Source organism: Pygocentrus nattereri, chromosome 29 (assembly GCF_015220715.1).
Source record: "Pygocentrus nattereri isolate fPygNat1 chromosome 29, fPygNat1.pri, whole genome shotgun sequence".
Classification (NCBI taxonomy): Eukaryota; Metazoa; Chordata; class Actinopteri; order Characiformes; family Serrasalmidae; genus Pygocentrus; species Pygocentrus nattereri.
Genome location: NC_051239.1, coordinates 14,598,394 through 14,612,605, shown reverse-complemented (window position 1 = coordinate 14,612,605; position 14,212 = coordinate 14,598,394). Strand labels below are relative to the sequence as shown.

At 38.3% G+C, this 14,212-nt stretch overlaps 1 protein-coding gene across 4 annotated transcripts in view; it reads left to right on the top strand.

Annotated features, from left to right (window-relative positions):
• The window catches only part of acot7 (acyl-CoA thioesterase 7), a 116,772-nt gene that overhangs the window by 70,702 nt on the left and 31,858 nt on the right, over positions 1 to 14,212 (top strand). For all 4 annotated transcript variants that reach the window (XM_017705779.2, XM_017705778.2, XM_017705777.2 and 1 more), the window contains 2 exons: positions 3,911 to 4,027; positions 12,254 to 12,438. In XM_017705779.2, the coding sequence (XP_017561268.1) occupies positions 3,911 to 4,027; positions 12,254 to 12,438 (302 nt within the window). The remainder of the gene's footprint in view (positions 1 to 3,910; positions 4,028 to 12,253; positions 12,439 to 14,212) is intronic.

Sequence of the window (14,212 nt, the reverse complement as noted above, 5' to 3'; positions counted from 1 at the left end):
TGTGGCACTTGCAGTGAGTGATTTCTGCCTACACATTTTATTGTTATACTGGAGCTGCTGAAGTAAAGCTAGCAGTGAACTACATCAAACAGTCTGCGGGCTAGTGTGTATGCGCAGGTTTCTGGACACAGTGATGTTCCTCTAGATTTCTCTGGCACATACAGTATTCCACAGCCTACATGCACTGCATGGTACATCCCGTTACCCCAGCCTGAACCACCATTCTCCTCCTCCTTAGTGATGTGCTGTGTCCAGGCTCTGGAACACTCAAACAGCCCCTAAAGAGCTGTCCATAAAATATGGTGCGTTATTTGCCCATCTAGGGCAAACCAAGTGCATTTCCAACTAGTGAGTTTATTCCTGTCAGTGGATGCTTCATCTAAACTCTGCCATCCCTGTGGATCTGCAGATTCCCATGTCAGCTCATGCGCCATGTCTGAACTCCAGCTTGAATGAATGGATTGTAAAAATAGAAGAGTATCTGAAATGTGGCATGAGCAAATTAGATGGTTTAGACAATAGTTCATAGGATGAAGGATGAAGACTTTGCTCGAGTGGGATTTTAGATTGACTGATTTAACAGGTACTGTTCCTTAAACAGCCTCTTCTTTCAATGTACTGCAAAGAAGAGTAATTTGACATGTGATTAACTACACTGAACTCTGAAATATGACAGACAACTGGGTTGTTTATGTGTGCTGGGCAATTTTGTAGCATGAAATTTCACTTTTTCATTGGACTGTGGTGCAGAGGCGTCAGAATGTAATGCACTCAGTTCTTTAAATGGGGTGGAACATTGCAAAAATTAGAAGTACCTTAAAGGCTTAAGCTTACATGACTGGATGATTATTAACCAAAGTAAGATTTGAAAAAACAAATTTCAACTCCATAATATATACATATATAATGTAAACTCATTTAAGCTTCTGTTTCCTGTTTCCTGGAAAAAAATCCAATTTTGAATCTGTTAAGCATTGCATTGTGAAGGTCTGCTGGCCTGCAGGTCAAAGCCTACCATATTTGTAGCACGCTGCCGTCTCTTGGAAAATCTCGGCTTCAGCTTTGTGCTTTATATTTTGCTCAGCGTGCATGTTCACAATGTTCTACACACATTTGACATCAAATTTTATCATGTATAATTGCCTTCTACTGGGCTGGGATGCTTATTTGTCATTTTTTGTGTTCTTGTTCTGAGAACAAAACACTACATTTTTAAAAATAACCAGATACAGCTTTCTCTGACCAGCAAATCTGACCCTGACATGAAGCGGAAGTGTTTTTTGTGTTTATCCTCATTATTAGCATTGGGTGGCACGCTGTCAGGTCAGGAAAAGCCTGAGCACAAACTCAATGACGAAATAATAATGATCGAGATGAGCAAAGTTTTCCACTTGGCTGTTTCTAGTCAGTTTTAATAATATTCCTCACCAGCCTTCATTCACTGTAGGCACAGCTGGATTTTGCTGTGTGAGGGTTTTTGCTCCCCCCTTTTACCTTTGAGTAGTGGGGGGTGTTGGGTGAGAATGAACATCAGATGATATGTTGACTGACCCATCTCTTTAGCTCTCCTCCTCACTGTCTTTCTTGTCACCATTATCATGTGGTTCCATCAAGGTGAAGTTCCCTCAAGAAGCAGTTCTCTGACCGAGCCAGCATTTAGCGGATTATTCTTCTCCTCCACATTGCAGGACTTGGCCCTACTGATAGCATCTACATCCATTTACTTGTCACTTGAAAACTGTCGTGAAGCTTCAGAGGCTACAGGCAGTACGTCAGCTCCATTAGCCTTGTGCTGTGCTGTGAAATTGCTAACACTTCCCTGGGTTTTGAAAATAAATGGCCTACACCAGAACACAAAGTGTAGCAGTGGCTTTTGGAAATTGAAACCATGTCATCGGCCCAGTGGTGCAAAAATCTTACTCGGTGGATGTGTCGGCCAGATTCGGGCTGATTTAACAGCTTTCGTGACAGGAGATGATCAAAAAGAAGATGACTCAGGCGCTGTTGGTATTGCGCTGCTGTCAGTCCAGTGTAAATGTTTTGATTCACTGCGGTATCAAAGCCAGGAGCTTTGTCATAGTCAGAACGCAGAGCATTCTGTGTCCAAAATTCCTGGCTACCTTCAGTACCATGGCTATGGTCGTCACACTTTCATCCATTAGCATCCATAGCATTTTAGCTAACAGATTATAAAGCTCAGTACACTACATAAAGATGTAGAAGCAGATGGAGTACTACCTCTGAAAACATTTCATTGTTCAGCTTAACATATTCAGTGTAGACATGCATGTCTGAGAAATGACAAAATATGAATAGCGTTTTTTTTTTTTCCTGCAAATTTTACAATTATCTAACCAGAGCTCTTTAGCCACTGGCTGTTAAAATGTCTAGGAGGAGAACTGAGCACGGAAAGCTATCTCTTCGGATAAGGTGGCAGTCGTGGGCTGGATGTTAGGGAGCTGGCCCTGTGACCGGAAGGTTGCCGGTTCGATCCCCAGGGCCGACAGCTCATGACTGAGGTGTCCTTGAGCAAGACACTTAACCCCCAACTGCTCCCCGGGTGCCGTGGATAGGGCTGCCCACCGCTCCGGGCAAGTGTGCTCACTGCCCCCTAGTGTTTGTGTGTTCACTAGTGTGTATGTGGTGTTTCACTTCACGGATGGGTTAAATGCGGAGGTGGAATTTCCCCATTGTGGGATCAAAAAAGTATCACTTAACTTAAGCTAGCACCAAACTAGCTAACATTAGAGTTAGTCAGAGAAATGCCACATTTTGAGGAGGACACGTCATCTTGTAAAGGCAGTCCTTTAGCAAACTTCAATAAAACAAGAATGAGTGTGAATGAGTACTGTACATTCCTGTTCAATCAAATTTATCAAGCGAACTGTCAACATGAAGTTCAGAGAAGTTAGCTTACCTAGCTAATTAATCTAAACATCATTCCGTAACGTTATTTACAGTGAGGCATATTAAATTCAGTGTTAGCAAATACAGTAATCCAGATAAAGTTCAGCTCAGCTTATCCAGCAAAAGCCTGCCCGTTAATAGTGTTGCCGTTATGCTGAGTTAGGTGTTCTACAGAGTTTAACCCAGAATGTTTTCGGCTTAAAAAATGAAATAAATTCAGCACTGCACTCCATCTGGTCTGGAAGGTGAGTGTCTGAATTATAGGTTTCTCAGTGAAGCCTTTACGCAATTTCTTAGTGTGATCATTCTGATGGATTTGCTGCCACCACCATTCTCACAGCAGGTTTCTTCTGCAGTTTCCCTCTGGGATCAATGAAGGATTCTGATTCTGATTCTGATTCTGATTCTGATTCTGATTCTGAAAGGTTTGCCGGAGTGATTAGTTTGCACATGGTAAATTGGTGCGATATAAGCGTTGATCATTTATTGGCAACAATAGCATATAGCTTCAAAGCAAAAAACCAAGCATATCTTGTTACATGTATTTGTTTAATAGAGTTTTGATGGCCAGTAAAGGTCATTAAAAGATGCATTTTTGCCAGTGCAAGTTATTGTCAATATTTTACATTACATTATTAAAACTACAGTCCTAAAATCTTCTCTAATGTCTTTTCCTTGTTCATCAAGAAGGTCTCCATTATAGTCTTTAATTAATGTTATCCCATGTCTAACTTGACATGTTGCAGCATGGCCAGTGGTGGTGGAATTGATGTCACTCAAGTGGTTTGACACATCAGATCAGTTTGCTGTGGGGTCTAATAATTATAGTCATTATGAAATGAATTTACATATTTATGTAGATTGATATGGAACATTTGCCTGCTGCTTATAAAGATTACTTTTGATGACTTTAGAAGCAAGACGCAGCATTAACCTAAACCTCAAAAATAACAGCCAGAGCGCAAGTCACTTGTTTTGATATCTGTTGTTTATTCATTTCCAGGTGTGACCATGAAGCTGATGGACGAGGTGGCAGGCATTGTGGCAGTCCGTCACTGCAAGACCAACATTGTGACTGCGTCTGTGGATGCCATCAACTTCCACCGCAAGATCAAGAAAGGTAAACAGAAATATAGATTACAGTAGAGAAATATAGGCACCAACTGCAGCTGTATAACCCTAATTTAGTACTCATTTATTATTATTATTAAGCTTGCCCAAAGGGAGAAATCACAGCTCAGCTCTGCATAGTGTTCCTCAAAAAGTGTTAAAAAGTTTTTAAACAATCATTAGTCATATAGTATCTCAAAGTTTTTGACTGGGATACATAAGAGGTTTTTTTTTTTAAACAAAAGTGAAGAATAAAAGTATAAAAATATAAAATTCTTCAATAGTTGCATAGATTGGATACACTAATATCTATTTATCTCTTAAATGAAATCTTTGTCCAAGAATGTGATGTTAACGATTGCCAAGCATAGTCTTAAATGCTACAGTAGATCTTACTTAATAGTTCAACTTTGTGATACTTCATGTTCTTTACCTTTTTAAGAGCAGGTTTTCAGAGATACTGTCATATGCAATAGTGAAAAATCGTAAAAAATTCACAGGAGAAAGAAAAAACATTCTTTACTTTTAATGTAGGTCAATGGAAACATTGACCTAAAAAAAACCTCTTTACAACAAATTGTGGGTCATTTTTTGGTCCATTCAGCATAAAAATTATGCACAATGTAAAGGACTGCAGACATTTTTTTAAACAAAAAGATTTTGAGTAATATTTGCTATTACTTTTTTGAAAAATGTAGCACCTTAAAATTGGTATAGGAATTGGTGACAAAACCTTTGAATTGGTCAAGTCATAGTTCTTATGTGCGCGTACACACACACAAACAGTGAATGAGGCCATTAGTGTATTTATGCATGTCATATTTTTCCGTATTAAGTCACATGGAGCTTCTGACGTCTTGGCACAAGACACTTGGCTTCCTTATAAGGTGTTTCCTGTGCTCCGCCGCTGGGAGACAGCAACCAGTGAAATTAATCTCTCGTCCAATCCATACCAGGCGCTGACTATATTTATATCTCAGACGACCAAGCAATATCCTACTCTCCAAATGCCAGATTGGAGTATCGTGTCTCCAGAAACAACAGCTAAGATGCTTCTAGGATGGCTTTAATGGGTAAAAATATACAGAAATATACAGAAATGCTGACGAAGCATCTAAATAGCTTAGATAAACAAAGCAAATGGAGTAGTGTAAAATACGCCGCACACTGCATTGAAACTGCTGGTATTTTCTGCCACCTGTACAAGATAAGATTGTTATCTGATAGCTTACAGGGCAAAAATGACAAAAAGAGAAGTCTTAGGTAGCCATAGCTTCCATAAGAGGCAATGGATAAGAATTGTTAGTACTAGAGAAGATAGAATTGTTCTCAATAATAATAATAATTAAATAATAGACAGTATTTATTAATGTACTGAAAGCTCAGTGCTCTTTCAGTGCTACAACATGGTTCATTGTTTCAGTATTACAACAGTACTAGAGCCTTCGGTACTTCCAGTTTGTTTACAATGTATGGTGTTTACATTGCGTTCTGATTGCTTGCGCATTCGAATTTGACTGGGATGGTTAGAGATGTTCCCACCAGCAGCTCTAAAACAGTTCAGGAGTTCTGTTTAGTAACATAACATCGCTAACAAAACTTTGCATCTTAATTTTTGACATTTTTAATATATATGTATTTACTTATATATGTATTTATTTATTTATTTATTTATTTATTTTTACAAATTTATGTTCAGCCAAAATATCATTACGAATGAACCAACAGAAATGGTCCAAAATGCCTTTAAAATTTTGTTATGATAACTGACATTGAATGTTGTGAATCGTGTTTACTTCTTTTAACCTAACTTGGAGATGTGAGATTTAGTCCTGTCAGCCATGATATTTGGTATTATGTTCCTGGAAATAAACAACATAAAGTTTATAATTGATAACAAAACTGATTTTAAGGAGCTAAACAATCTCAAAAAATATACAGGGTGATTCAAAAAGATTCATTCGATTTCAAAGTGTTATATTCTTACAGCTGTGAGGCGCCTAGGAATCAGTCACATACCAGTTGAAAGAGGGGGTCATAGATTATAATGTACTTTAATGAAAAATGAAACAGCCTGTAGTTTTAGTTAAGCAGTGCTTTATTGACTCAGTTCTTAACTATGAACTGTCAAATATGATTTCTCCAATAAACAGCAGAAGCTCACAAAGTATGTAATATAAAATTACATTAAAATAATGTAATTATATTAGCGTGGGTAATTTTAGGGGCTCTGTTGGCTGCTCTTTATTAAGTTTTAAAGACAAAATAAATGCTTGTTCACAAACTTTCCCCTTCTGGTTAGATCCTGATTTTCTTATTTTTTATCAATATATTGCTTGTTTGGATGTAGCAGTTGCTAGTATAGTCGGTAACAGCAGTAAACACAATACGCTGGGCCTAAGTCCCCCACCCGGGCAAGAACACAACGTTTACCATTAAGAGTCCCTGGGCAAGACTCCTAATGCTACATTTGCTGGTTAACGTTCTGGATGAGTGTGTGTCAGAAATTCAGTGTATTGCCATAAATTCAGTCTAAATGTGTAAACAAGCTACCGAATATTTGTGCTTTATTGGCAGTCAATGCAAATTAATCCAGGGAATCGCAATATTGGCTGTTGCTATTGGCCAGTATACATGCATCAGTCAGACCTGAGTTAATTAAGCTGTTACTACTTCATACTTTTTCTGAGGTTTCAGATGACTGTTTTGATTGTTTGCCGCAGTATTTAGTGTATCAAGTATTGTAGCCCTACACCTCATATCCCTGTCAAAATTCTAGTGTTGTGATAACCTTACTGCACAATACTGTACAATATAACAAGCCGTACCATGTTCTGCATGTGCACAGTGAGCAGTTCAGTAAATGCAGTATTACTATAGTTGACAAACTAGTATTATATATGTATTTTTTGCGGCCTGTAAGCTAAATCGCTATTTCCTCCGGCCTTCCTTTTTGAAACTGAAGGCGTCTGCAACCGGCTATTGTTTCACACTGAGCCAGTGAGTGAAGATGAATAATTGATCACATTAATAATTGAATCGATTGCTCTCTCCATGGCTCATGTCTGGAGACATCTGTGGTTGAATTTATATTTGTCTGGAGCCAAAAAAAAAAAAGCTCGAATGATTGACATGCTAATTTTATTGACACTGAGCAGCAAAGATGTTCATTTTGCAATCTAACAAGAAGCAGATGTTTCATTCGCATCATGATAAGACAGCCATCAGTTTGAAAATGCTTTCATAGTTTGTGTCTCTCCTTGTGACATGAACTCGATAAAGCTTTTATCATTGTGAATTATTGACTTTCCTCTGAATCTTCTTTCAATGCTAAGGTAGCTCCAGCAATAAGCAATCCTCAAATCGCTCCGGCTCACCACACGGCATCGCCAGAGTAGTCTCAGCAGCTCTAACAGGCCTGACATCACTACAGCACAGATGTCACACTGTGCTCAAGTATTTTCTTTTAAACATTTCAGCTGAAATGGCTGTTTATCTTGAACTTTGCATGGAACGAGGAGGTGCTGTATACATTACTTTCCAAGGTTCAGTACACAGCAAATTAAATCATACTGCGGTTCTGCATGGCAGCATCGGCAGTAACAATCATTAATGCTGTTGATGTTTTAGGACCCGTGGGGCGCTGCTGAGATTGGCTTTACTTGTGCTTTCTTGTGCCGACTGCTGGTTTATATCAGAGTGGAGTCTGCCAGCAGGAACACTCTATTATTGCTTTTCTCATTTGCAGGCATAAAATAGAAAGCGACTTCACTATCAGTAAAACTAATCAGGAGCCCTTTATGGTTTATCAGCTAGTTGTTTTTTTTTTCTTTCTCCTCATAATGACATGTTCAGCACCATAAACATCCAGATCCACATCTACTAAATGCTTAAAAAGAGCCAGAATTTTCATAGCAGTGGACGGCAGAAGACTAAATACAGAATGAACATGCTTCATATGGCAGTTGAATGAAAGATATATTTTGAGGCAGAAAGTAACAAATTACAGCTACTCTTGTTTGGGTACTGTAAAACATTCCCTTTCACATATTTTTAACTATAAGTAAGTCAAAATAATTCTTTCATTTGAGTTTATTTCTAATGTTGTGTTTTGCTGTTTTCATTTTTAATAAACATTACAGGCCTAAACCTTTTTCACATCGCAACTTCCAACATGAGGCAACAAAGAGCTGGCTAGCTAGCTAATCTTAGCTGAGTAGATATTGTGTTCGTTTTCTTCTTTTACCGCTTTTTCTTTTCATCCTGTGATTTACAACATCAGTCTTCACAGTTCTAAACCTAAAGTTTTGCTTATACTCTACTATTATGCTCTACTATGACTGCCTGCAAGTTAGCTAACATAGCTAATCTGAGCTAACGTTCAAGGTAAGCTAATGTGTTGGCTTTGTAGCCTTTAAAGCTAGTGAAAGCGTAAATTGGACTTTTGCTAAGACATTCTAATAAACGCCTGTAAGTTACCTGTTAGTTGTTTTTAAAAGCATTATAGAGTAAAACCTTTTCACAGCTCAACTTCCAACATGAGGAAACCATTAGCTGGCTAGCCAGCCAATCTGAGTTAAATAGGTGCAGTGTTTTTTCTTCTTTTACTGTTTTCTTTTTATTTACTTATATGTTCTACTATGAATGTCTGTAAGCATACATAGCTAATCTGATCTTACATTAAGGGTAAAGCCGTTTGTGTGGTAGCCTAGTGAATGTGATTGCTTGGCAAGCTAGTGAATCCTTAAATTTGTACCTTCTTTCTCTGAGGTAAATATTCTCTTAAAGTCAGTCAAAGTAATTGGCCAAGGAGGTTTTTAGCAAGCAAATTAATTACCAGAGTAATTTTTACTTTGAATTATTTTAAATTTTACTTGAATTGTCACATTGGTAGGTAAACTGAAGTAAGGAGTGGGTAAAAGAGCAAAAGAGAGAGATGGATAGAGAGAGAGACTAGCGTGCCATTTAATTTGCAGCCATCTGTCCTGGGCTCCACTGAGGCATATACACCATATTGCCAAAAGTATTCACTCACCCATCCAAATCATTGAATTCATGTGTTCCAATCACCTCCAGGGCCACAGGTGTATAAAACCAAGCACCTAGGCCTGCAGACTGCTTCTACAAACATGTGTGAAAGAATGGGTTGCTCTCAGGAGCTCAGTGAATTCCAGTGTGGTACCAACTCAGCCACGAAGTGGTAGGCCACATAAAATGACAGCGTGGGGTCAGCGGATGCTGAGGTGCACTGTGCGCAGAGGTCTGTAATTTTCTGCAGAGTCAACCTCCAAACTTCATGTGGCCTTCAAATTAGCTCAAGAACAGTGCGTAGAGAGTGCAATGCAAAGCGTCAAATGCAGTGATGTAAAGTGCCGCCACTGGACTCTAGAGCAGTGGAGACGTGTTCTCTGGAGTGATTATTTTAAGGATGCTGTCTTTGTGTACTGTGGTGATATCATCTGGTTATGTTATGATATCCAGTGTGTATGACATTGCAGAAAACACCAAAATGTGATTGAAAATATTTATGCAAAAATGAAAAACTCTGGCAAATCCTGCCCCCATTAGTTACTGTTGCTATGTCTATCAAATGTGTTGCTCAGGCTACTTATAAACTCATAAACAGACTACAGCATTCAGCAGCACAAAGAAAAACGCAGAAACACATATGGCATATTTGAAAAAAATAAACTGGATTCAGAAGAATCCGCACCCCTCTTAGTCTGAAAATTCTGACAAATTTATACCACGGCTGTTCTTACTGCAGGGTTGTTGTGAGTTTTTTTTTTCCTTCACTTTAAGCATCAGTCATTTTTTAAATAGTTAATTAGAAATGTCTTTACCTCATCCACAAAAGTTATGCCTTGTAGTACATCATGGAAAGTTTGTTTGTCAAATTAGCCCTAAACCAGCACATTTATTAGATCCATGTGGTGCCCTCAGGATGTGTGTTGGCCTTCTTACCTGCTGTTTTTGACAGCAAGGGAAGCTTTTATAGATGTCTGTATCTGTATAAATAACCACAACATGCATTTACTGCCATATTTACAATGTTTTTTTTAAAAGTGCAAAATATTTAAATGATTGTGTCTAAAATGCACTCAGTGGCCTCTTGAATCCTGCGTGGAGAAATAGTTGTTGAGACTCCATGGGTTTTCTCCATGAGGCTAAAGTTCAAATGTTCCATTCCACTTCCTTTTCACACAACTGCTGCTCTATTTATGGTGAAATGGAAAATTACATAGATACACAGATGGAACTTTAATGATCCCGAGGGGAAATCACACTTCGTACTAGACTGAGAAACCTCGTGATTTCAAACAGCTTAGCCAAATAACCATTCAAGGAAGGCTAACCTAACATTTTTTTTCCCAGTTCCAGGAGCTGTTTGTTTGTTTACTTTTAGGAATACTATGGATTGTGTTAAAGCCATTTCTGATATCATGCATAAAATCTAACTATTCAATTCACAGCATGTATCGTCTCACAGCCCCCATATAAAAGAATAATATTACCATGTATATTGTGACACCCCTAGAAAAAAGTACTGAGAAATCACATAATTGGAGACGCATCCTAGCCAGACCCCACCCCACAAACCCACTGTTCTCCTACCATAGGAGATATGCCATGTGAACATCCTTGTTGGCGACAGTTAAATGATTTTAGATTCAGGTTTTCTGTCACTGTATAAAAGATGCATGAGGCTTCCTTTCCTGTTGGATACACCAGGGTTTTCTTCCCAAGCAAATGCTCAAGCTCATTCAGGGTGCAGTTCAGATTGGTAAGCGCTTATTATTGATGCATTCCTGTTCTTGTGTTTTCTTGTTCAAAAAGGGTAATTTGTGAACAGAATTGAATAAAATGCGCATCACATTTTGTACAAAATAAAGTCTTCTTAAAGGGCTAAAAGACAGAACTAGCTGTTTTTGCCTCTGTATTAGTTAGGAATGTGTTTAATTACAGTACAGTCTATTAAGCTCTGTTGAACTTGTACTGTAACACAGTAATCTACAATGAATATAAGTGGCAATTAAAGTAAAAAAGCTTGAATTATCCTGGAGTTACTGCACTATCAAATCAAACTGATGCTACATGAAACTAAAACAGTCCTGTGGACCTTCATGTTCCCTTGTGAGCTTGATTCAATGTTTGATCTCAACTAATAGGCTCTCATTCCCGCAGAAGGTCTTCTCCATACACTGATTCTAGCTTAATGAAGCAACAGTTATGAAAGCAATCAAAAGTAAACTGTCGCAGAACAAAAGGCAGAAAAGAACTTAGTAACTTTTGAAACATAATAAAAACATCTAGTGGGAGCAGGAAAACTACAAGAACTATTCATGCTTTGGTTTGGGCTAGAGAGCATGTCGGCTACAGATATTAAAATGTAACAAACATCTTGCCTCAGTCTCTATTTGCATGGAAAAGACAAGACATACATAAAAACATGACAGGAAATAGATATTAGTATTAGATGGCCTCCACATTTTCTGCTTCTAAATGACAGATCATCATGACTCCTATTCTGTGAAAGTGGTAATAGAAACTTTTCTGCGCTATACCTAGCAATTCTGAGCTCTAGGGCTTTGTTTAGTTATTGCAACACTCTGCTCAGCATTTGATTAAATGAAGTGTATTTACATTTATGTGATGTCTTTATCTAGCGTCCATTACAAGAGCAGTGCAGTAATGAAGCAACTCCATTACAGGGCCACATTTCATAGGGCAGGTACTGAGGCAGGGCAGACAGAGCCAGGGCCTGTGTAATGGAAAAATAAAAGAGCCAAAGTGACGCTCTGGGATGAAAAAAAGAAAGAAAAACCCTTGGATGATAAGATCAAAGTCGGCAGAATTGAAGCTGCAAGCAGTAATTGCACGTTTTCGAAGGGGCTGCTTTTTCCTGGTAGTGAACAAAATGTCGCCAGGATAAACATGCAGACCCATTCACATACAAGGTTTGAGAACACTTACATGACGTCACAACCCAGCTGCACAAAATCACTGGTTCTCCATGCTGAAGGCCATAATATTTTATTAGCATAAGCATGTGTTTGTCACAGCCTTGCACATGTTGGTCTATTCTTGTGTAGTAGGTTTGTCTAATATTAGTCAGTACCCAATATCAGCAAAACTGACTCTGCAGTGTAGCAAATTTGTACACCTCACCCTCAGAAAACCAATAAATCATACATGATAAATGGCCCTAACACTTAACCCTGTGGCACCCCTGCAGGTTGTGTGATCACAATATCTGGGCGGATGACCTTCACTAGTAACAAGTCAATGGAGATCGAGGTGTTTGTGGATGCTGATCCATTGGCGGAAGCTGAGAAAGGGAAATACCGGGCAGTCACCGCCTTCTTCACTTACATTTCTCTGGACAAAGAGAACAAGCCCTTGCCTGTGCCCCCACTGAAGGTAAGCAACAGAGATCTTATTACTGTATAGCATTGTAGCCTTGCAGAAGTCTTTCTCACATACTTATTCAAGCACTGCTCTGAAAGACAGATGGGGAAGTCGTTTGATTGTGATTTGTGAAACTCCTTTTCAGTCAAGCATTTATGTTGTATTATGCTTATCCTATGGGCATTTAAATAAACTAGCTCATTTATTCCTTTAGAACTTGTTTTGAGACTGCATTTCAGAATATCCTGCCAGTATATGGCTGACCACTGAATAAATCCATCTCTTGGGGAAAGATACTGTTTTCTCCCTGCAGCTTCTTTCAGTCCTCTTTGTGAAGAAACATTGAAGAGTGTATGGCTATTTTGGGGTACTTTCAGTGAAATTAGCTGTTCTGATTGTTACTTATTGAAGAAATCTTTTCTCACTCATATACTGGGCTTGGCCTTTTTGTCAAATCGCTGAGCAAATTTGACAGCTTTCTATACACAGTGTTGCTGTAAAACCTAAGAGAAAGCTTATCAACTTGTTCAGCATGTTAACTTCCTGTCATTCATTCTACGAAACCAGCCATACTTTAATATCAACTTGGGTTTGCCTTCTGTTCTCGTCAGATACAGGACAACAAAGAGAAGGTTCACTGATGATCATTAGCAAGTTAGCATTCTTTGCAGCTGAATGATTAACTAATTTGCTACTTTATATGTTCTTCCACAACTTGCACAGCAGGTTCTCTGTCTTTCTGCAAGACAACAAAAAATAGTTACTGATGCACTGAAATGAATGTTCTTGGCTAAAACCCAAAACTGAACATTGGACCAAAAAGCAAAAAGTGAAAACAGTTTACATGAAATAAACTTGATTACAGCACGTTTAAAGTGGTATGTACACAAAATCCATCTTCAACTTTGACAGCAGTTGGTCATCCAAGTCAGTTGGTCTGCTGGCAAGGACTTTTTTTTCTTCTATTATTTTGCTGTACTTTGTGCATTGAGTGAGTTTGCTGTGTTTTCGTATGTTGTATCAAATCTATAATGGAGAAATTATTGGATGATGTACCCCCTCTTGAGACTGATCACTAACTGCTGATTTAATGTCCCTCATAGAAACCATGAGATGGTCAACATTTTCATTGTTGATCTGCTGCTGCTCCAGCTGTTTGAATGCGTCTTCACTCAGTGGTGCAGGAGAGTGAAGAAAACAAACAGCTTTTTTAATGACTATTTTTCATTTTCATTGCCATCAAAATTATTGAAATTTTTTTTTTCTTCTAGGACTATTTAATGTTCTGGTCAAGGTTTTTGGATTTATTCCTCTTTTAACAGAAAACTGAAAGTGCCAACTTTGACCATTCACAGGCAAAAATATTTGGTGGCTAAAGTTTTGCTGCATCTCCATTAGCTATATATTATCAACTATACAGCTACTACATTCAGTATTTAGCAATAAATTGCAATACCAGCCTGGAACAGATTCGGTCAATTAATAGATATGCGCTTATTCTAATTCTTTTGACTTTAACTGACTAGGCATATTTTGCAGTATCTGTGGACTACAGAGATAACACACATATATACATTGCTTATATATTTTGTGAACAGAAGGCATAGAGAGCACTGCATATTCTTAAGCTGACAGCTCCCATTAGCACACACATTTCCCTCATCATCTAAAGCTGGGTAGTTAGTCATTTATTGAAGTCCAAAGGGTTTTATGGGCTTGAGACTGAGCACATGAACATAAAACGGCTTATCTGTCCGACAACATGGTAGCTGCATTTAACATATGC